The 22,214-nt window shown below is 43.0% G+C and overlaps 12 protein-coding genes across 12 annotated transcripts; 4 read left to right on the top strand and 8 right to left on the bottom strand. All coding sequences in view use genetic code 12, as the record gives it.

The window, feature by feature from the left end:
- Window positions 1–103: 103 nt before the first annotated feature.
- On the bottom strand, window positions 104–823 carry FOB63_001803 (uncharacterized protein; the record flags this gene model as incomplete). The annotated part of the gene is made up of 1 exon (XM_002618068.2): window positions 104–823. The coding sequence occupies one exon, from the start codon at window positions 821–823 to the stop codon at window positions 104–106; it is 720 nt and encodes a 239-aa protein (XP_002618114.2).
- A 490-nt stretch (window positions 824–1,313) lies between these two features.
- STP4 (Stp4p) lies at window positions 1,314–2,312 on the bottom strand (the record flags this gene model as incomplete). The annotated part of the gene is made up of 1 exon (XM_002618069.2): window positions 1,314–2,312. One exon carries the CDS (start codon window positions 2,310–2,312, stop codon window positions 1,314–1,316), a length of 999 nt encoding a protein of 332 aa, XP_002618115.2.
- Window positions 2,313–3,936: 1,624 nt separating this feature from the next.
- On the bottom strand, window positions 3,937–4,923 carry FEN12 (fatty acid elongase; the record flags this gene model as incomplete). Its single annotated transcript, XM_002618070.2, has 1 exon — window positions 3,937–4,923. The coding sequence occupies one exon, from the start codon at window positions 4,921–4,923 to the stop codon at window positions 3,937–3,939; it is 987 nt and encodes a 328-aa protein (XP_002618116.2).
- A 393-nt stretch (window positions 4,924–5,316) lies between these two features.
- On the bottom strand, window positions 5,317–9,465 carry ROM2 (Rho family guanine nucleotide exchange factor; the record flags this gene model as incomplete). Its single annotated transcript, XM_002618071.2, has 1 exon — window positions 5,317–9,465. The coding sequence occupies one exon, from the start codon at window positions 9,463–9,465 to the stop codon at window positions 5,317–5,319; it is 4,149 nt and encodes a 1,382-aa protein (XP_002618117.2).
- Window positions 9,466–10,552: 1,087 nt separating this feature from the next.
- Window positions 10,553–11,077, top strand: ARC18 (Arc18p; the record flags this gene model as incomplete). Its single annotated transcript, XM_002618074.2, has 1 exon — window positions 10,553–11,077. One exon carries the CDS (start codon window positions 10,553–10,555, stop codon window positions 11,075–11,077), a length of 525 nt encoding a protein of 174 aa, XP_002618120.1.
- A 13-nt stretch (window positions 11,078–11,090) lies between these two features.
- On the bottom strand, window positions 11,091–11,732 carry FOB63_001798 (methyltransferase family protein; the record flags this gene model as incomplete). Its single annotated transcript, XM_002618075.2, has 1 exon — window positions 11,091–11,732. One exon carries the CDS (start codon window positions 11,730–11,732, stop codon window positions 11,091–11,093), a length of 642 nt encoding a protein of 213 aa, XP_002618121.2.
- Window positions 11,733–11,805: 73 nt separating this feature from the next.
- Window positions 11,806–12,486, top strand: FOB63_001797 (protein-S-isoprenylcysteine carboxyl O-methyltransferase; the record flags this gene model as incomplete). The annotated part of the gene is made up of 1 exon (XM_002618076.2): window positions 11,806–12,486. One exon carries the CDS (start codon window positions 11,806–11,808, stop codon window positions 12,484–12,486), a length of 681 nt encoding a protein of 226 aa, XP_002618122.2.
- Window positions 12,487–12,511: 25 nt separating this feature from the next.
- Window positions 12,512–13,768, bottom strand: FAD2 (Fad2p; the record flags this gene model as incomplete). The annotated part of the gene is made up of 1 exon (XM_002618077.2): window positions 12,512–13,768. One exon carries the CDS (start codon window positions 13,766–13,768, stop codon window positions 12,512–12,514), a length of 1,257 nt encoding a protein of 418 aa, XP_002618123.2.
- Window positions 13,769–14,933: 1,165 nt separating this feature from the next.
- YHM2 (Yhm2p) lies at window positions 14,934–15,860 on the top strand (the record flags this gene model as incomplete). Its single annotated transcript, XM_002618078.2, has 1 exon — window positions 14,934–15,860. The coding sequence occupies one exon, from the start codon at window positions 14,934–14,936 to the stop codon at window positions 15,858–15,860; it is 927 nt and encodes a 308-aa protein (XP_002618124.1).
- A 19-nt stretch (window positions 15,861–15,879) lies between these two features.
- SLY41 (Sly41p) lies at window positions 15,880–17,214 on the bottom strand (the record flags this gene model as incomplete). Its single annotated transcript, XM_002618079.2, has 1 exon — window positions 15,880–17,214. The coding sequence occupies one exon, from the start codon at window positions 17,212–17,214 to the stop codon at window positions 15,880–15,882; it is 1,335 nt and encodes a 444-aa protein (XP_002618125.2).
- Window positions 17,215–18,173: 959 nt separating this feature from the next.
- On the top strand, window positions 18,174–20,144 carry NHX1 (bifunctional K:H/Na:H antiporter; the record flags this gene model as incomplete). Its single annotated transcript, XM_002618080.2, has 1 exon — window positions 18,174–20,144. The coding sequence occupies one exon, from the start codon at window positions 18,174–18,176 to the stop codon at window positions 20,142–20,144; it is 1,971 nt and encodes a 656-aa protein (XP_002618126.2).
- Window positions 20,145–20,233: 89 nt separating this feature from the next.
- FOB63_001792 (uncharacterized protein) lies at window positions 20,234–22,053 on the bottom strand (the record flags this gene model as incomplete). Its single annotated transcript, XM_002618081.2, has 2 exons — window positions 20,234–21,968; window positions 22,031–22,053. 2 exons carry the CDS (start codon window positions 22,051–22,053, stop codon window positions 20,234–20,236), a joined length of 1,758 nt encoding a protein of 585 aa, XP_002618127.2.
- Window positions 22,054–22,214: the final 161 nt, after the last annotated feature.

The following is a 22,214-nucleotide window of genomic DNA, read 5'->3' as shown; positions in this document are numbered from 1 at the left end:
TTATATATTGAAATTAAATGTAGCTGAACCACATGTATCTATGTCGCATACTTTATATAAGATCTACCCGCTCTTAGCCGCATAAGTATGGTGTAGATAGCGATTAAGATTTCTCCATTCTTGCTGCTAGTTCTTCTAAACCCTCAGACGATTCAAGGTGGCTTACCAATTCATAGTTCTTTTGGTTGATCGCTTCAACCTCGTCGTTGTACATACCGCACTCCGCAATGAATTCTCTGGGTCTCAAAGTGATTCTACCCTTTTTCTTGAAAACGTACTTTGTAATTCCGAGAGCACACAACTTGCCATCTGTTGCTTCAAATTTCAGTAGAATGTAAAGCCATTTGTTATCCCAAGCTAATACATTGGATGTGATGGTGTAGCGCTGGAACAACTTAATCTCGCGTTTGAAGACACATTGAATTGTTCCCACGGGGATGTACGGACAGTTTTGAAGCGATTGGGACTTGAACTCACCAGTCTCGTTTAACCAAGCATTCATGAACAATTTCTGGAACAATTGACACACAAAAGAAGTACGAGCAATGTCCAAGTCTATCAAATAGGTAGAATTGGACTTGTGCAAGTACATGTCAATTTCTAGTGGCGATGCATAAGTGGAGTAAGACACAGCCTTGAATATGTCAAGCTTGGAAGAGCCATATCCAAATGTGTTTTTTCTCGTTTGGATAAAAGCATTTTTGTGTACAACAATGTGTTTGAATACAAGGGCGTAGAAACGTATCAAGTACGCGAATGGAAGCGTCTTGTAGGTGGAAACCAAAAATAAAACCACAAAGGTTTTTAATATGGTAGAAAGCATGTAGTTGGTGGAGCAGAATTAGTGCGCTGCGGACCGAGAAGCCGAGGAAGAACCGGCCGAAGTGTAGATAAGAAAATGATTCTTTTACTCTTTACGCATTTAAAATATTTTATGGCATTTGCGCTCCAAATGCGCCCATAAACCAATGGGGTTCATGGTCCAGTATAGGATCACTGTTATTTTTATACTAACGTATAGCCTACAGCAATAGGGAAGTACATTTGCAAATCGGCGTAGACTGGGAATTCCGTAGGATCACTGCATAATAGAAAACGCTGGAGAGAAATACTGGCCCACTTGCACGTACATTTTAAGGCATAAACTGAACCCGTAGTATGTGTTATTCGTGACTATAAATGATATGAATGAGGATGAGTGCCACCTTGGCAAACCCAATGCGAGGAAATGAGTGCGGTGAAAAGAGTTAAGCTGCATGGAAATGGTCACCAAAGAGAGGTGCCGATGACTAGCTACTGCTGGCTATGCCGATCTACTCAGGCAGAGAACTGCGGGTATAAGGGCACTGGTTGGTGTCAATGTGCGAAGAGATCCACTCGTCCACATTGCGGAACTGCGCCTGGCAGAGTCGACAACAGCCAGCAACTTGGTTGCGCTGGCTTTTCTTAGTGCCTCCGGGGTATTGGAAGTGGATGGCTTTCAAGTGGTTTTTGTAGGTGTCACACCGACTGAAAATACCCAGCGTGTGGCAGCAATGGTCGCCACGGGCACCATTCTTGAAAGGACAGCGGAACTGGCCATTGTCAGCGCCCATTTCCTTCCAATGGCACTTGAAGTGGCGGAAAAGATCGTTAGGTCTGGCAAACCCACGTTGGCAAATTTTGCACACATGTGGGCGTGATGTAGGCTTCAAGTGCGTGGATTTGTGCGTCGCCAAGTTGGAGAAATAAAGATGGCACTCGGGGCATTGACGCTTTTTGCGCGGCTTCCATTCCTTTGCAGGGGAGGCATCGCGCAGCAAAGGCGAGCGAGGCGACGTCTGGCTCTCCAGCTCGCGCAATGGTTGCAGTGCGGGCTCCGCCAACGTGGCCGCTTCAGGGCGCGGTTCACTTGGCGCCTCGACTTTTGGCTGCAACTTGGGCTCGAATGCAGGTTGCGCAGAGGAATCAAAAGACTGCATCTTGGGGGCCGGCGCATTTTGCAATTCAGGTTCCGACGTCAGTTGCGCCTTTGGCGCTAATGTCAGAGGCAAATGTTGTTCTGATGCTGGTGGCAACGTAGGCTCCAATGTCTGATGCAATTTAGGTTCCAAGTTCTGATGTAATTTCAATCCAAATGGAGGTTGTCTGGCTTCGAGCGGCTGATGCGGCTTTGCTTCAAACGGCGCGCCAACCGGCACCGGCCATGTCCCATACTGGCGTGGCACCAAATGTGGAAGCGACTGGTGTTGGCTAAAGTTCGGAGGCGGTAGCGGGAGGTCCAAAGAAAGCAGGTTGATTGGGGGAAGGCGAAAGGCAACGTTGTGGGCCATGGCGGAGATAGGAGATAGAAACACCGTGGGGATAGACTCCTGTCAAAGTAGATGCGAGAAGGTGGTCTGTGATGTTGAAGAGCACCAGGGGGGAAAAGAAGTAAATGTGTAAAAGCCTTTGAGGAAACAAAAAGTTTGGCTTGGTATCACCTAAATCTTTAGTGGCGGACAAGCGACGCAATATAAATGGCCGGTGGCTTGGACGCCGGTGGCATTTTTTTTTCCGCCTTCCGCCTCCTCCGGTGTCTCTATTTACAGGAGCAGACGGCTGTGCTCTTCGGCACAGAGAGTGTTGCCGCGCTGTATGCACCCTGTCACTTCCGAGGTACCCCTATAGTCAGTTGGTGCGCTTTGGACGCATCCCATGTACACTCGGGAATTTTTTTCCCACCAGAAACTTATTAGCTTGTCATCCCAAGCCAATGTGTTTGCCTATGTCTCCTCGCCACCTCTTTTGAGGGTCTTTATGTCCGCATATCTCCGCCGTGCCAAGGGGCGCGGCGGAACATCAGAGGCGCGGCACGGCTTGGTACGATTCCATCCGAGCCGCGTGTTTCCGGCAGGCTGTGCGCCCGCAACAGCCGTTCTTTTGGCCGCGGCACGTCAAGAGTCCAGCCCGAGACAGCCTCTGGCGTACATGGCTGATCGAAGGTCTGTTTGTTATGATGCCAGCGAATCATTAGTAGTATGATGATGGATATCACGAGTAATGTAATGGAGCACCGACATAGCTCCGTGTATGTGGAGAACCTATTATTTGTGGGCATTGTTGGCCCTTCTCGAGATTTGCATTTTGCACTTTTTTACTGGGCCTCGTTTGCTATGGGACACTTTATCGCCGGTTCTCCGATCGCGTAGATCTTCTCCGCGTCGCGCCACTAGCGAAAGGGCCGTTGGGGTCGCGCCGCTATATACAAGTCTTCTGCTGTTGTTTGTCTGGGGCACCAGATTTAATTTTTGCTGGGTGGCGTCCGAAAATTCCGGCACTAGTATCTCCGAAACCAACCTAGAGTGGCCAACTTCCGGCTTGATTTACCTCTCCGTTTCCTAAACCGGAAGACTGTCGGCCCTCAGTTCTTTTTTCGTTCCCTGTTAGTTAATTCCGCTCCCGTAATAATTTTCTTCTCCGCATTGATTGATTATTCATCTGCCTCACCTCGTACATTTAGTTGTGCCATACATTATACGACTAAGTAGCACCTTCATTGTTTGAATTTTGAATGGCTTCTTCTTGTCTGTTTGTATGCATTGCGCTTGCCTATTTTTTACCGTATTCTATTTTGCTAATCATTCTCGTTCGATATTAGTGATCTGTCCGTCAGTTTCTGTACTAGCAAACAAACCATAGCAGAACCTGGAATCATTTTCTATTCTCACTCCGGTATTCAATACTTGACGACTTTAAATTGAGAATCGTATTATTCGATTTAAATATAGTTACTCAGTCAATACTTCTTTTTTTTTCTTCTTGTTCGGCTCACGAGAGCCAGTGCAAAACCACTATTAAAGATAAATCTCCTGGTTCAATTAAAGCTTCAACATATATTCTAGCACTCGTTGCAGCAAGAGTCGATGCCAGTATTCGTATATTATGCACTCTTGAGGCACGCAAGTCTTAGATTAATTATGCCTTTCTGGAGCGTGGACGAGTAGAGCCAGCTTCGGTACCACTGGATACACCAACACTGGTACCCTCGGCCTTCTTAGATGCCCTCTTTTTGCCAGCATTCTTGTACACCTTGATGTAAAAGGAAATGAACAATAACAAGTAACTGGTCAAAATCATGCAACCGTAAAACGCTGCCAACTCCGAGCCAAAACAGTCACCCACATGTGGGAAAGATGGGAAGTATTTGAAAGAAAAGTGACTGTACGTGGCAAAGTACACAAAGATCAAGTCCAACACGAACTGCACGATTTGGAAGCGAGTCACCCACTCCTTCCACCAAACACGGATTCCACGTGCACTCAAGAAGTAGTACCAGTACATCACCACGTGCACGGCCAAGTTCAAAGAGATTGGAACCCACTCGACAGAGGTTGAGCCGGTCAATTGTGTGTAGCACAACAAAGCAGTGGCACCGTGGTGGTATACATGTAAGAACAACAACTTTTTCTTTTTCAATACCAAGAATACAGTATCAATCAACTCCCAGTACTTCGTCAAGTAGTTCAAGTAGTACAAAGTGACCAATTTTGGCGCAAACGCACCTTCGGCACAGATAGCGTAATACAAGCCGTGATGGTACCAGATAGGCACTAACTGTTCGATGGTCAAAAGCAAGAGAATAAGCGAAGCCATGGTCAAGCCTAAGTTGTGCATCTGGAACAAAACATTCAACTTCAAAGCTGGTACATTCAACGCGTTCGAAACAGCACGTCCCCCAAAAATCACGATATAGTACACAGCAATTACGCTAAGAGCATGGTAACCGTTAGCCAAAAACGTCTGGCGGTGGACGAATTCGAATTTCTCAGCTGGGTATCCAATCACTTTTTCAAACACGGCGGAAAATATTGGCCACAAGTAAAGGCCAAATGGTCTCTCTATGGATGGCCAGCCAACCTGAAATGTGGGCTCCTCAGAAAAAGAATGAAAAACGCTTGCCATTTTGCCGCCTTTCTTGTTGAGTAAAGATTAAGTTGTTGTGTAACCTGATGCGGAGAAGCTGGTACGCAGAAAAAAAAACTTTCCACTCTTTCATGTTGATTTTTCGTCGGGTGCCGCGAAACCCGAATCTTCACATGCATGAACACAATACTACATTTCTTCTCCAGAAGATTAGTAAGACCCTGTTAGGAGCAAATCTTACTTTTGAATTTACGTACATACATAAAGAGAAATTATTCTTATCATCTGAATGGTTTCATCCACCTGGAATGTACCAGCAAAAATAGTGGGCCACTTCGGTTGTTAATGTTGGAGCTGTTGTTTTTATAGCGGAACTTTCGTATCATCTCTGAGCTTCTTTATCGTTTCGTTTCATTGTACTATGCGGTAGGCTCAGAGTATGGGTTTCTGTTGCGACTTGGGTTTCAAGTTCAAAAAGTCAATCGATACAATAATATCGTAGCCATTTTCCTCGCAAGCATATAATGCCTCGTGTTCATTAGAATGCAAAAAACGAATGTTTTCTCCGACCAAAGCGCGGATCAATGAACAACTTTCAAGGTCTCTGATTTCAATGAAACCGGGATCAAACGCCAAAAGGTATGGATAGAACAATGCAATATTCTGTGGTGATCCTTCCCAAAATATACCCCAGTCATGCTTGGTTCGCCAACCGTTTTTATTGATTAAAAACGAAAACTCACTGTAACTCAACAAAAAGTTCTTGTCAAGACGGTGGATTGCAAGAGGTGTTACACTTTCCCTCTGCGTAGCAAAATCCAATGAAGGGTCCGCTTCATCTAAAATCGGCTCTTTTTCGCCTCCTTCAAGAGAAAGAATCTCAAATCCCTTGGTGCAACCAATACACAACTTCGTCTTCAAAAATGAGATGGACACTGGCTCTGAACTAAAGCTAACTTCACGAACATCCATTCTTTTGTATTTGTTCTTGTTCTTATCGAACGGATTAGCTGGCTCCACAATACTGATGGCCCTAGTATTTCCGCTCTTTACAGCGCAAACAAGCAATCTGCCCTCACACACACCCGTTTTGAAAGAGGAGACATGGCTCAAAATAACTTTACCACTTCTAGTGTTTTTCGCGTGATCAAGCGAATCGGTACACGAAAGATCAAACTCATATAAAGTTTTGTCCGATAAGACCAAAATTTTCGAGTACTCCACTAATACTTCCATTTGCGTCACGTATGGTTTACTTATAACCATAGTTGGATCCGAGCAGATTCTCTCGTTGGAAGTGGCACTAATGGATCTGACCGTTGACACCCACACGCCACCATCAGTACCATATAGTAACTTTTTTCCACCATAGCAAGGCACTCCACAATTGATCCGGTTATTTCCCGTAAACCTTCTTGTTTCATACTTGCAAAGCGAGAAAATGTCATGCTTTGAGATTAACTTTAGTTGTTGTTGTTGAACTTGCAGTAAAAGTTGGTTTTGGTTCGTAACATCATCTGCAAACAAGGAGACATGGACCGGGTTGTTACCCAAGCCAAGAAAATTGACTTGTAATTTCTGCTGAGAAGAGGAGACAGGATTGTATGGTGAAGTCTCCAATCTCCTTTTCGACCCGGTGTCGGAGACAATTGAGCAGTCATGGCGGTACTGAAGAATGGTCTTGAAAGTAGGTGACTCATAACCGCTATTGATAAAAAGCAATGGCAAGTACATGGGTTTCTCAAAAACTTTATGCACTTCTCTCTTGTTCTGAACCTTGTGCTTCACCATCAACAACGCATGTTCAAAAAGATAGACGTCAATCTTTTCATTGTCTCTCTTCCTGTTTAGAGTCACCTGGTAAATGATGCGATTGTTGTAGTTTAACTTGAAGTTGTATCTTTCCTCCAACGTCTGCTTCCCCAAGAGCCTGTGCAAAACCATAATTTTATGTCTGTCTGTACTTTCACCGGTTTGAACATTGATTTCAACTAAGACCTTTTCGATTTCTTCCTTCGCTTTGAGGAGGTTCTTATAGTCAGGCGATGTTTCCTTTGTATTCTTCAAGATTCCTGCAATAAGCAATTGGTACCTGGCTGGCCGTTGCACCCCCTTGATCAAAAATGATGACAAATCTTGCTTTCTAGACTCGGGCTTCTTTTCGATGGCCTCTAGGAACCTGGCATATTTCATATTGACCTGTTGCTGTCTTTCATGCTCAAAACTAGCAAAAACTTTGTTTCCAGAATATTTGATGAATGGCTCAAATCCACCAATGTATTGTAAAATAACATCTCCAATGCATTCAACGACAGGTTTCTGCTGCTGTTGACGAGCAGTTAGAGCCTCGCTCAAATTCCTAGCTAAGCGCAAAAGATCACTCACACCTCCAAAAACAGTTCTGATGAAAGCTTCTCTTTCCCGCTCAGGTATGATGTTATTGGCTGGATTTCTCAAAGGCATGATGTAGAAATCGGTCATAAACTCCAAATCCTTGACGTAATCCCTTTCTGTGTAAATGAGTTCGTAGATTAATTCCTGCCTCATCTTTTCGTGCTTCTCAAGTTTATCTAAAACAGACTTGTCCACTGTTTCATGCCACAAAGTTTTGACTTTTTCGGTATCATGTAAGGATAATCTCGAAACGGCCCTTTTCAAGCCGCCTCTGGGTTTCATGTTGAGTCTAGCTTGTTGTTCTAATCTGCGAGGACAAGCAATCGAGTAGCATAGTCTATTCCGGTTACAAGTTGGTGAGTAGCAGTCAGTCAAAATTGTAAACACACCATTGACACCTGTCAGCTCTTGCGAATCCTTTTCGTTTAACCGGTTCAAGTTGGTGAAGCTACCAGTCGAACCCTCCGCTGGACTACCTGGAACACCTGGAAGTTGCGAAACTGGATATGGAGCGTTTGTAGTATTCGATGGATTTCCAACAAAAGATCCACGCAGTGAATTGTTACCTGTACCAAGATTATTCGAATCATCAGGAAAGAACTCCATTTCACTGAATATTCTACTAAATGTGTACACTTCGTTTGGTGAATCACGCAAACGATGGTTGTAGGTAACATCATGGTAGAACTTTTGGGCGTCCAATGATCTACCCAATAACAAAGCTAAATTTCTATCATTCGTCCTAATGATGTGACAAATGGCATCAACAGCTTCTTTTCCTGTGAAAGAGTCATGGTATTCCAATCCATCTTTCATATTGATACCCAAGACTAACGACTCCTTGAACGCCTTTGCAACTCTTGACAAAATTGCAGGATAAATAGCAGGTTTATGTGAGTGTTTATGTGCCAAAGTCTTTTGGGAAGACATTGTTGAGCTGGAAGCAGCTCGGTCATTCTTCAATGATGTAGTGCTTGAGAATTTTTTGGTTGACAATGACGACAATTTTCCGAGAGAACTAAAGGACCGGGATTTAGATGACAAGGAAAAACTATGGCTATTCCCCGATATATTTGTTCTTGGACTCGATGTGGGTCCAGTGTTACTAGATATCAGGTTCTGTTTCAAGGAGTTCGAAGACAAGGACTTTGTTCGGGACAGTACTTCTTTCTTGGGAGACGGTTGCCCAAACCCATTTGCATTTGACATATTTGGAGAGGTCACCACTCTTCTGCCTTCGGGAAGATCAGTTCCCAAAGTACTACCAGGAGGCTTTCTCCTGGCATGATGCGCGGCCGATCCATATTGAGCTCCGTGTTGGGCCATATGCGGTGTTGCAAGTTGGTTTCCATGTCCCCACTGTTGTCCGTATGGATTTCCAGAATTGGGAGCAGGGTGTGATCCTTGGGCAGGGTGAGGTTGCATATTTGGAAGAGGTTGTTGGGGTATATGCTGTGGCCCTGTGTACTGAGATCTGGTTTGGGAAGCATATTGAGATCCGTACTGGCTCGCCTGATGCTGCTGAGACTGTTGGTACAGCAATCCTGCGCCATGTTGTGAACTGTACTGTGATCCATTCTGAGCACCATACGGCTGGTTAGAAGTTGTGTAATGACCCTGTTGCGTTCTCTCGGCTGTTGACGAATATGATTTCGGGGGCCCGGGATTTGAAGGATACGAAGGTTGTGCCGCATAGTTAGGACGACCTTGGCGAGACTCATGTTGAGACTTATGGGCGTGGAATTGGTCCGGTAAGTAATTCGTGCCTTGGTTTTGGGAATGATGCACCTTCTGAGGGGCAAGAGTCTGTTGATAATCGTTTCTTGGCTCTGTTTCTGCTCGGCGACGTTCTTGGTAAGGTTCACCAAGACTGTCTGTGCTAGGAAAAGCGGGTGCAACAGGATATGGGGGTATTTTTTCTGGTTGTTTCTCGAAAGACGGTGATTGACTCTGCATGAAAGGGACCAGGGCAGATTCATATGTTAACAGCAGAGCGGACTTTGCAGGGCTATTATTTGATTGAAACACATGAGAAGGTGCCAAATCAGTCTGAATATGGGGCCGCTCCTTGAAGTGGTGTGCTTTATTATTTGCATCGAACCTGTCACGAGTATCCAACATCGCTTTTGGTATTAGATACTCTGGAAGCCCCAGTTGCTCAGACCGGCTAGAATGAGAGTATGACATTGGATGCTGGTTTCAGTAAGCAGGAATTAGTGTTTGATGCTGTAAAAAAAGAACAACTTCGCCGCAACAGGGACGTTACTGGCGTTGAATAGTTGACCAAATAAAATGAGAAACGAGGCTTCTCAGGCAACCAAAAAAAGACCTCACCAGCGTAGAGCAATAATGTTTCCCTCGTAGAGAGAATGTTCTATGCCAGTAGAAGAAAGGTGTTCCGGTCTTCCGTTGGAAAGATGGCCCTAATGAAGAGGAAAACGGCCAACTTAAAGAGCAAACGTTGACCAGCAATCTGAATCACCAATGTTGATGCAGTGAATGAAGCAAATAATAGGGAATCGCACAGTTGGCCTGATAATCTTACCTGTTGAGGTTCGATTTTAAAGACTGCTATTTCTGGAAAAAACTGTGCTGAAGTTGGAATTGTGAATGAAATTCAAAAGGGAAGTTTCCTGTGTGCCGGACGTTGCCCATATGAATGGATTTGGAGGTGAGGGAGAGAAATGAGTTTGAAAAAAGTCTTCCGAGACGGCAAAACGAATATAGGTAGACCAGCAGATATGAAACGGGGCTTGCAATCGCTTTCATTGCCAATTAGCACATTCAGCCCCTGATTTACTTTACAGCCTTGTAATCGTTGCACTACAATAATTCATGGTACTTAAACCATATATCAAGCTACCAAGCATCAACATCAGTTGAATTTCCGCATGTATCTTATTTGAGAGTGTTTTAACACATATGTGACAGCGAAAAATACTGTTTCGGGGCTCCTGATGATTGAGGCACAGCCGGGCGCGCAAACAGCCGTAGGTTCCGTATTTCGAAAGTGCTAGAATTGGAACTACGAAAGAGATATTCGTATTTACATGACAGAGATCGCAGAGTCAAGAGAAACACTTTGGTCAATTGTTTGATGCTTTTCTGTTGGTTTTTTTTGAAGAATTGGTTATTGGAATATTCCTCACGGTCATATTTTTAGTTTTCTGTCCTCTCACTTAGTGCCAGGACAAGAGACCACGGAAAGACCTGTACACAGCCTCGATACTCTCCTATCAACATTTTGACCCTCTCTTTCGTTCTTTAAAGCATAATGCCAGCCTTCCATTCCACTTTTCTCAGTGAGGACTCTGAAAGAATTGTGGGCAATGTTGTCTTGTTGCCCATCCACACACAATATAGAGGACCTTCTTATCCTCCGACCAGTGAATACGACATTGTCGAGGAGGTGCTTGACTTGTTCAGAGCCAACTCATTTTTCAAGAACTTCGACATCAAGGGTGCCGCTGATAGATTGCTCATTTATGGCATTTTGTTTGTGAGCGACTGTTTGTCTAAATTGAATTCTAGAATGAACCACAAAGAGGCTGTTCGTGTGCTAAATAACTTGGCCCTTGACTCGTTTGCTTTACCTGGTGACATTGGCTTTCCATTGAATGCGCTCTATCAGCCTCCAGCCACTAGAAACGATGCAGAATTATTGAGGGGTTACTTGCAACAATTCCGTCAGGAATTGGCTGACCGTTTGTTGAAACGCATTTACGCCGAAAATGAAAATGTCCCTAGTAAGTACTGGTTGGCTTTTACTAGGAGAAGATTTATGAACAAGAGCTTGTGATGCTGTGTCTGAATTAGTAAATACCGGGTATTAGGGCAGGTACTTCCTGTTGATATCGGACATACGCTTCTCCGAAGATTCTGTGGACTAGAAACCACTCCTCCAAGCGAATCCTCTTGAAGAAAAACCAAGCTAATACACTGACGCTAAAAACTAGCATTATCTTATTGCCCAAGATCATTTGCATCCCTAACACGTAGATGAGGAATCCCAAGTAGCTAGGATGCCGGCAGAAAGAGTAGATTCCGTTTGTCACCAAACGGTGAGTTCCCTGTGTTTCTATATAGTGGGAAAAAGAGTCGCCGCAACTTTTGATGGCTAGATCTCGAATGGCTATGCCAGCTAAAGATACAGGTATGCCCATGAAAACTTGACCATGGTTTCCCCATCTCCGAGAAGTGACAATATGCTCCATGATACTTAAAAGATGAACGGCCATCAAGTGGGTAGATCCTGTGGCGCCGTATACCAAGAAAGAGTATGGAGTCAAGGTTCGCCTCAGATACATAGCCGTACAAAGGTACTCACAGGAATGGAAGATGGCCCATATTAGTAGATAAGCAGAAAGCGGAACTTGATGAGAAGTAAAGAAACCGAACAAAGAAACAACCGCAGCAAAACTAAGAAGCAAGATTTGGTTCTGGACTAAGCTCATAGCAATCTGGTACTGATTCTTCAGAGCTAGATCCAAAACGCGAAATATCGGACATGCTCTCTTTTCCTACGCCATGTCATATAGTTACAAGCCAAACAAGATTCGGCCTCATGTGGTAGCCCTCAAAGCATTCTGTTTGGGTAGTGCTTCAATGGCATGCATTGCTGTTTTATGCTGTTCTTCTAATGTGAACACCAGTGGTCCAAAAGTCGCCCTATACACTTTGGTCCAATGCATATTTCATTTCTTGGAGTTTTTAAGTACGGCGATTTTCAATACATCAGAAGTGGAAGATGATTCATTTATTCTAGGTGATACCGACCTTTATTTGGTATATGTGTTGTCTGTTATTGAAACATTTCTTGTGCACATTTATTTACCCCATCGTCGGTGGTCGCTATTCCTTGGGCTTGTGATGACTATGACTGGTCAAATTTGCCGAACATTGGCTATGTACACAGCGGGGACGTCATTCAACCATTACGTTCAACGAGAGAAAAGTAGTAAGCATAAATTAATCACCACAGGTATCTACAGCTACTCTCGGCATCCGAGCTATTTCGGCTACTTTTGGTGGTTTATTGGATCACAGGTCATGTTAGGGAATTGGTTTGTTGGCGTTGCCGGTGCTTATAAGTTATCTCGCTTCTTCTCACAAAGAATTGCTTATGAGGAAGAGTATTTAATCTCCTTCTTTGGAGAGGAATACGAAGCATACAAGAAAAACACGCCAGTTAGGATACCATTTATCTAAATATAAAGAGAGGAAATTTTTATATCTATTGAGTCTTCTTAGGGGCGACTCCATTTCCGTTGATGTTTCTAAACATCAAAACACCATTGTCACCTTCAACGAACTGACACCATCTGCCAGACTTCCACAAGGAAACCCACATATTCTCATCACTGTATTGGTAATGTTTACCCATAACCTTCTTGATCGCTTCTGTTGCCTCGCGAGCATTGTAAAATGGGATCCGCGAGCAGTAGTGGTGCAAGACATGAGTTTCGATGATGTCGTGGAAAATATGCTTACCAACAAAGCCGAATTCTCTGTCCATAGTAGCAGCTGCACCTCTAGCAAAGTTCCATTCGGAAGCCTCGTAATGTGGCATTTTAGGATCAGAGTGTTGCAAGAAGGTAATGAACACAAGCCAGTGGTTCACGCCAATGTAAGGAATCAACCAGTTAACGAGCAAGTTGAACGCGCCAAACTTCTGGTACCATGTGTACAAGACCAAACCTTGAATCAAGAGGCCAATATCAGACAAGATGATATACCAGTAGTCCTTCGTTTCGAAAATGGCAGAACTAGGGTTGAAGTGACTCATTCCCCAGCCAGACTCAGCAACAGGTTGACCAGTGACATTTGTAGCAAGGTACATAAGCCAGCCACCCAATTGCTGGGACAACAAGCCAATAAAGGTTGCAAGAGGCGAGTCAGCGACGATTTCTTCCAAAGTGTGGGCGTGTCTAGATTCAACAAAGCCATCTCTAGTCTTTGGAACAAACACCATGTCTCTATCCATGTGGCCAGTAGCCTTGTGATGTTTGCCGTGGGAGAACTTCCACGAGAAGTAAGGAACAAGCCAGTATGAGTGCAAGACCCAACCGACCAGGTCGTTAAGCCATCCGTAGTCAGAAAAGGCCTGGTGACCACACTCGTGCGCCAAAACCCAGAGACCAGTGCCAAAAAGACCTTGGACGTATGAGTACAAAGCCCAGGCGGTAAATCTCAAAGCCTTGTTGGGCAAAAACTGGATGTAGTTGTTGGCCACATAGCCAATGGCAACCATGCAAGCAATGTCTCTAAAAACGTAGTATAAGGACTCCAAGGCACGTCTTTCGTAACATTGGGATGGGATGGCAGAGAGAATATCCTTGATGGTGTAGTCTGGAACTTGGAACTCCTCACCATAAGTGTTAGTGGCGGTCAAGCCAGATGTCAAAGTGGCCACATTGCCCTTTTTCTTGATTGTAGTAGAAGTGGAGGAAGATTCACTGTTTCCAGTGGAGAAGGAAGTGACTTGGGCCATTTCGGAAAGAAGAACACGCTCTTGGTAGCGGGTGCGAAACGGTTTCCCTTATAAAGATGCGAGAACAGAAAAAAGAATTCAAAAAAAAAAAAAAAGAAAGCACTTGGGAGAGTGCACACAAAGGGGTTCTGGTCAAGAGCTCATGGTATTGGGCTGATTGCTTTTTCCGAGGCGTATGTCGATAAGATATGATTCATATCCAGCTACGAAAATTGAAAAGAAAAGGAATAATGACATGTGTCTACTGTAGAGAATCGGTTCTTTTGTATGCGACTTCCGAAACCGTGGAAACTCTTCGTTGGATGCTGAAACGAATTGCTCAACAAATTGTTCGCGCAGTCCCAATATTTGGCATATGGGCGCACCTTGCCAAGTAAATCAGGCAAAAGACAGGTCTATTAGAACGCTTCATTAATCCCTTGCTCCTTTATTCTGTCACTTCAGTCAAGATAAAATGAGCTTCATTCGCAGTTCGCTTATTTCATTTTCTCTATGGTTTGGTATCCACCTCTAGACCAACAGTGCTTACTAAGCTACATTATACTCACATAAGGGGAGCATAACATTAAAGTTGCCCGCTAATACAATTTATGGCATCATTTCGAGATTTAAAACAAGTCGACAGTTTTTTTTTTTTTTTTTTTCGCTCGTATCCCATTGGCGCATGTGTCGACATGCTTCAACCGTGGTCCCTGGTACAATGCAGTCTTCAGCCGTATTATAGACTTCTAACTTGCAGGTGGGTACGATGTGCCTCAGCTTTTTCTCCTAACATTTAAGTCAGCCACGACATCTCTGTTTTGATCTAAATGTACTCACGGCCAACAACCTGTTGTAGTTTTCCACCCGGTAGAAGGAAAATGCGAAGCGATTTATGTTCTAGTCTGTGGCTTCGTTTCTGACCATGTGACAAGATTAGAGGATACATGTAGCGCCATTTTTCAATCCCTGTGAACAATTATGCCTCAAGGTAAAAATTCGCCATACTTCTCACTTAACTTCTCACTGACGTTTACATGTTGATTTTTTTCGTCCTGGGTTACTTTTCTTCTCTCCCGGGATCTGGGGAGAACTCCTAATGCAGTCCCGGGCCCGATAACGCGCCGACACGCTATACTCACCTGCTCAACGTTTTGCGCTCTACCCTTTATCTTTATAGAAAACAATGGCCACTGCTACAGATTTGTCCCCGCCAAAGATTGAAAAGAAGCCAATCAGTTTTTCTAACATCCTTTTGGGTGCTGGTTTAAACATGGCAGAAGTGACCACATTGGGCCAGCCTTTAGAGGTGATTAAAACTACGATGGCTGCCAACAGATCATTGTCCTTGCTTCAGGCTGGAAAACTTGTCTGGTCCCGTGGTGGTCTCTTTGGTTTTTACCAAGGTTTGATTCCTTGGGCGTGGATCGAGGCTTCTACTAAAGGTGCTGTTTTGTTGTTTGTTTCAGCTGAAGCTGAGTACGTCTTTAAAACTATGGGTGCAAGCAACTTTTTGGCCGGTATGGGTGGAGGTGTTTCTGGTGGTTTGGCCCAAGCTTACCTTACTATGGGATTTTGCACATGCATGAAGACTGTTGAAATCACTAGAGCAAAGCAAGCTGCTGTGCCCGGTGTCCCGCAACAAACTTCTTTTCAAGTGTTCAAGGACATTTACCGTAAAGAAGGAATTAGAGGAATTAATAAGGGTGTCAATGCTGTGGCAATCAGACAAATGACAAATTGGGGTTCTAGATTTGGTTTCTCCAGATTGGCTGAGGAGGCCATTAGAAAGCTCACCAACAAGAACAAGGAAGAAAAATTGAACGCTGTTGAGAAGATTGCTGCTTCGGTTGTCGGTGGTGGTTTGTCTGCCTGGAACCAGCCAATTGAAGTCATCAGAGTGGAAATGCAATCCAAGACTAACGATCCTAATAGGCCTAAAAACTTGGGCGTGCTCTCAACAGCCAAATACATCTACTCTAATAATGGTATTAAGGGTTTGTATAGAGGAGTTGCCCCAAGAATTGGTTTGGGTGTTTGGCAAACCGTCTTTATGGTTGCCTTCGGAGACATTTTCAAGAAGATGTTGAACACTGATGGCAGTGGACATTAATTATATTAAGCTATCTAGATTAAGATCTGCTATGTTTCTCCTTGGATACTCCGCCCCATTTATCGTAGCAGTACAAACCAATAATTGTAAGCAAAACTCCATAACCTTGAGTACCAGAGAAGGAAAACGTGCTTTCCCATACAAATGCAAACAAAATGACCGCGACTCGTTTCATAATGTTCGCAATTGAGTAATTGATGGGAGAAATAGATCCGAGAAGCATGAATGCTAGCAAAGATTGCATAAAATGGGAAGTTCCATTGAGAACGACTAAAAAGAACAAGGACCAGTTCATTTGCAACAACGAGAAGTTTTCATTTTGGAACTCCAGTATGGTGTAAATGGGAATTGTGAATACAAAACCAATGACAGAACAGAAGAGCAAAATTGTCAATTTGTCCAACTTCTGTTCGGGTTTACCCTTGTAAGTAGGAAGAGCCTCTCTCGACTCATCGCTCTTATATGTTAGTCTTTTCTTGGCGAAGATATTCTGAGAAACAAAAATGAACATTGAAATGAAGGCATGGGCCAAACCACTGAAATAATGATCATTTGCAGAAGAGGCTTTTCTTGGCTTGTAGCATGTGAGCATTATTCCCAACATCAATGGAATTAATGTGACATACGTCACCCACAGATACTTTGCTTTGTACACTATTCTGTAGATCATAACCGTTGTGATTGGAGAAAGCGCCTTAATAGTGTGGACTAACGACACAGGGATGACTGAAGTGGCCTTATGACTCGTAATGTGACCCATGAACTGAAATATTCCCATTGGCAATGTGGTCGATATGATGTAGCCAGTAGGTTTGATGAACTTGATGATAGAGTAATCAAGCGTATGCATCTGGGGAACTGCCCCCTGAGGAAAGCGAGAGGAGAGTTTAGGATAATGTGATAATGCCGCGAAAAGGAGGATGCAAAGAGATGCATTTGTCAAGAACTGGAACTGTGTCAATGTAACCGGATATTTGAAACGAGACAAGATTGCCTTTGTAGAATTGGCTGATACTATGGAAAATGCGTACCAGAAAGTGCACAATGTGACAACCTCAAAGTCAACTACTGGCAACCATTTGGAGAGTTTGTCGGCATCACTTGTAGGACTTGACCTCGCTTGAGAGCTAATAGGAGCAAAAAAGTGAGCATTGCTTTTCTCACAAACTGGAGTAGTGGCATTTGAAGAGGGCGGCGTAAGTGGTGAAAATTGTCCGAGGAAGTGGGGCTTGACAGCTTTGGGATGGTTGAGCTGGGAAATGTTCACCGATGACAGATTAGGATTCATTTGCGATGTTCGCTGCGGATATGGATAGTTGTGGATATCATCCACACTTGAATTCACACTCAACATCCTTATATTGATTGAAGTTAAAAAAGAATAGCGAACGGATAAGTCAAAAGACTAGGGGAAAGGATAAGGATGAAAGTATGGAAAACAAATGCGGGTCGAGCCCATAAAAATGTGTATCTAATATTAACGATGCGCTATAGAATCGCAAAAAAAAAAAGAAACTTAACAATAACAAACGGATAGCGTGCTGCCTTGTATGCAATCTAATTCCTTTTCTAATTTCATCCAGCATGGTACCTGCCTGTCATGAGTTTTCTGACAAAAAGCCTTAGATTCTTCTGCCTGAATATTCAAGTGCAGCTTGACCTTTTATCTTGTTAATTGATTTTTTACACTATTGAGCCTTTTAGAAAACCCGAAGACTTCTTCGTTTTGGGTGACAACCAAATTATAATAATAAATGACGAGCTTATCAAACTCCTTCTTTTAAAGCAGAGTAGTTAATATCATTATCTGTCTATTGAACTAACGATAAAAATAATTTTTCTTCAAGGTTCATTTTGCGTTATGTGTTCAGTATTGTGGAGAATTCTTAAATGGAGGAAGGAACTCCGAGCCTTGCGTTTGGATTATCAGAAACCCAAATCTATTTCTTCCATTTTTTAATAATAGTTGCACTTTCTGTCTTTTAGCTAGGATTAGGCTGTTATCATCCCTTCATTTTTTATGGATTTGTAGGAAAGCACTCCATGTACGTTTTCATCAATCTCCTAAGTTTAAGTATACTGCATAAACTATCAGATCAACAAAATATCATCCATACAGCTACTGAAGTTCACGCGAGTCGAAATAAAAGTGATTATAAGTGAATCTTCATCACCGCCATAATACTAGCATACACGATCCATCCAATTGTGTTTGACTGTTCCGATTGCTAAGCCATTTATCCCTTTCTTACTATTCTTTCGAGAGCGAAGTTCACTGCATAGTCCTCAAAACATACTCCACTTCATTCAAGAATGGAAGCAATAGCATCCTATTTAGGTAAGCGAATGCTATCAAAGGGGGTGAGATTCTTAATTAAACGGGCGATTCCTTTGGATGATGAAGACTTTCCGGACGCTACTCCAGATCCAGAGGAAAGTGCTGACCCAGTCGCCGAGGAGGTCTTTTCGTCCTGGGCCCTCTTTATTCTCTTGTCACTTTTGTGTGCAGCATTATGGTCCTCTTATTATCTCCAACAAAGAAGAATTAAAGCTGTCCATGAAACTGTGTTATCAATTTTCTACGGAATGATAGTGGGATTAATCATCCGTGTAGCTCCAGGTCATTACATCCAAGACACCGTGAAATTTAAATCAGGTTACTTCTTTAATATTCTTTTGCCCCCCATCATCTTGAATTCGGGCTATGAACTTCATCAGGCAAACTTCTTCAATAACATTGGATCAATCTTAATGTTCGCCATTCCCGGTACCTTTATTTCCGCCCTTGTTCTCGGAACGATTTTATATTTATGGACCTCTTTAGGTTTTGATGGCGTGAAGTTGGAATTTGTTGATGCATTGGCAGTTGGAGCAACTCTCTCAGCAACAGATCCCGTCACGATTTTGTCCATTTTCAACGCATATAAAGTTGATCCAAAACTTTACACTATCATTTTTGGAGAGTCTTTGTTGAATGATGCCATTTCTATTGTTATGTTTGAAACTTGTCAACAATTCCATGGAAAACAACTCCAATTTTCTAGTGTCTTTGAAGGTATCGGCTTGTTCTTGATGACATTCACCATCTCAACTATTATTGGAATATCTGTTGGAATTTTAGTTGCTTTAATCCTCAAACATTCGCATATCAGAAGATATCCCCAGATCGAGACGTGCTTGGTTTTGCTTTTCGCATACCAATCCTATTTCTTTTCAAATGGTGCACACATGTCTGGAATCGTTTCATTGTTATTCTGCGGCATAACTTTGAAGCATTATGCTTACTTCAATATGTCAAGAAGAACTCAGATTGCAACTAAATACGTTTTCCAATTGTTGGCTCAATTATCTGAGAATTTCATATTTATTTACTTGGGATTATCTTTATTTACTGAGGTGGCATTGGTATTCAAACCATTATTGATTATCGTCACTTTCGTCCTGATTTGCATTGCAAGATGGTGTGCTGTCTTCCCATTATCAAAGTTCTTGAATTTCTTGTTCAGAGCAAAGTTCGAAAAGTTTAGTCGCAGTAACCTCATGAGTGGTGGTATTTCTTCTCAAGCTATTCCAGAGGAAATTAGTCACTCATATCAAATGATGATCTTCTGGGCTGGACTTAGAGGTGCAGTTGGTGTCGCTCTAGCGTTGGGAATCTTGGGCGAAGCTAAGTGGACTCTTTTAGCCACGGTGCTTGTGGTGGTTGTACTCACTGTCATTTTCTTTGGTGGAACGACCGCATCTATGCTTGAAATCTTGGGTATCAAAGTTGGTTGCATTGACGAGCACGATTCTGATGATGAATTTGATATTGAAGCACCAAAGTTCAGTGTCTCAAATAGAAGTGGGATTTTGGGAAGTAGAAGAGGTGCGCCCGTGTCATTGTCCAACATCACGAGCAAAACCAATATCCTTAGGAATAGTTCGTCTAACATCTCTTTGCCTTACGTGAAAAACCTGGGAAGCCTGCACTCTCTTGCCAACTCCAATACGGACCTTGTGGATGATGATGAGTTCAATACCAGTGATGTCGATGATCTTTTCGCTTCCCTGGTGAATAAAGGCGCTATAGACACTGCACAGGCCGCTAGCGCTGCAATCGCTCAAAGATCTAGTGGTGTTTTGGGAAGTATACTAAGCGCCGAAGAACATGCCAAATGGTTTACCCGGTTCGACGAGGAAGTATTGAAGCCAGTGTTGCTTGATGCTATGATGAACCAGAATATCCACGATAACGGCAGCCCCGGCGTCAATTCCAACAGCGAACATGAAAATCAAGGTTAAGTAATGAAAAGAAAAATAGCTTGCCCTTACATTTACAAGTGTTGTATAAATATGCATACCTTGAGTAGAGAATGAGAAGGTTATTGGTACTAGAAAAGTTTGGAGGCATGCGACTGTCCTTGCTTTTGCTGTTGAGCAATAGAAGCGTCGACTACCCATTTGGCGAGTTTGAATGCTCTTGAGGACAACAGTAAATCATTCAACTTGTAATTGTACTTGTAGCAGAGTAAGAAAAACTCATTCATTGTTAGATCATGCAAAAGTGCGATCAAATGCTGCTTTGGTTGTTCATCGACAAGCACATTATGGGGTCGATACACCGATGCGGGTAAGATATCAGTGTAGTTAGAGCAAGCCCTGATAGGTCTTTCAAGCAAGTTGAAAACTTCACTGATATGATTATCTGTTATTGTGTTTTTTCTGTTCTCCTCAATCGCATGTGAAAGTAAACCTGCAAGGGCAATAACAGCATTCCCGTAGTTAACTGGGTCGAGGACTCTGGATTCAGCATCCCGCTTGACTGTCACTCTGAAGAAGACACCGACGCTAGACGCCAAGAACTTTTCATGATAAGTGTTGAGAGTCTTTGAGAGCAAATTAATCTTCAGACGAATAGAAGGATAGGCAGACGATTCAGGATTAACAAGGGCCGAAAATTGCGACCTTAAAAAGGAGACAACCACGTTATCAGCATTCTGTTGTAAAAGAAATTTGCTCAAAACACTTAAAACAGGTAAACTTTTCTTTTTAGAAGTGGGATTATCATACTTCTTTAAAGGACTTGACGTAGCACTGATGTCGAATGCATTAGGCTTACCATTACCAGCATACTCAACAGAGTTACCGAAGATAAGTTTGTCTTCCTTGTCCACTTGGAATCCCAAAGGGGCTTCAGCTGCTTTGAGTGAATCCAGAACAGCTTTAAGTGCATCCATGTCAGCTTTCGATCTATAGTTAATTCTTGAAGTGACATCTTTGATAACAAGAGAGCACTCATCCAAAATTGCGGTCCATATGAACCCCCCTTTCGAATGTGAATTGAAAATGGAATTTCTGATTTTTACACCTTGGGCATCGGTGGTGCTTGCGAGATAAGCCAATTCTTGAAACGCAGATAACCGACTCAATTGTTGTTCTGGAGCTAAATCACGTAACCCCGAGAGCAATGTCTCAACTGGGTCTGGACTGTAGCTGCTGATTGTCTTCGAACCATCTAAGCAACCAATAGTGGAATAAATGGCGTACACATGATTGACAAACTCCCACGCGCAGTAGACGAAGAAAGATATGAAGCTCACGTTAACGAGAGTTCCAAAAGAAATGTGGAACCTTGGAATAGAAGAATCAACGGAAAGAATTTTGAAAACAAGCCAGTTGGCCTTATAGACTGTGGATCTTGCTGAAAAGTATACAAATGGAGACACCACACTAGTAAAAATGTTGAAAACAATTGCATTTCCAAGAAGACCTGCAATATTCGCAAATAGAACTGACTCGGGCTTGACAGAATTAACACCATATTTGAAGTTGAGTCTGTTTCTTTGGAAAACGACATGTTGGATGGAGTAAATTAATGCGATGAAAAATGCATGAAACCAAAAGAACACATATTCGTCATTAATGGCTGGCTTACGACGGTATTCTTTGGAAATGACGCTGAACTGGTGTCTTAAAGGAAGTTGAAAGATGAAAAGGGTGAAAATGGAGCAACTTGAAGCAAGATAGAAACCAAATGTAATGAGGTACTGGCGGGTTGCAACGCTTCTAACAATTTGCTCTGCCAAGGTTTTTGCCCGAGAGTACTCAACAGTGGAGTTAAGCTTCCTGCTGCATTTAATCAACCATAGAGATAAATATATCACTGGAGCCCTATAAAGGGTAGCAACCAAACTCCACCAAAAACCTCCATATGGTAGCTGGATCAGCACACTTAACAATATCGCTAATAAAACGTTAATTTTGTTCACATATCGTAACCTTTTTGTAAGCACTTTATTAAAATAGTAATTGTATGACACTGGCATTCTTCTCGGAGGATCTGACGCACTCATTGAGGGCAAGCAATGACTA

The sequence above is a fragment of the Clavispora lusitaniae genome, assembly GCF_014636115.1.
Source record: "Clavispora lusitaniae strain FDAARGOS_655 chromosome Unknown tig00000038_pilon, whole genome shotgun sequence".
NCBI classification, from domain to species: Eukaryota; Fungi; Ascomycota; class Pichiomycetes; order Serinales; family Metschnikowiaceae; genus Clavispora; species Clavispora lusitaniae.
Note: the sequence above shows the minus strand (reverse complement) of the source record. Positions and strands in the feature narration are given on the sequence as shown.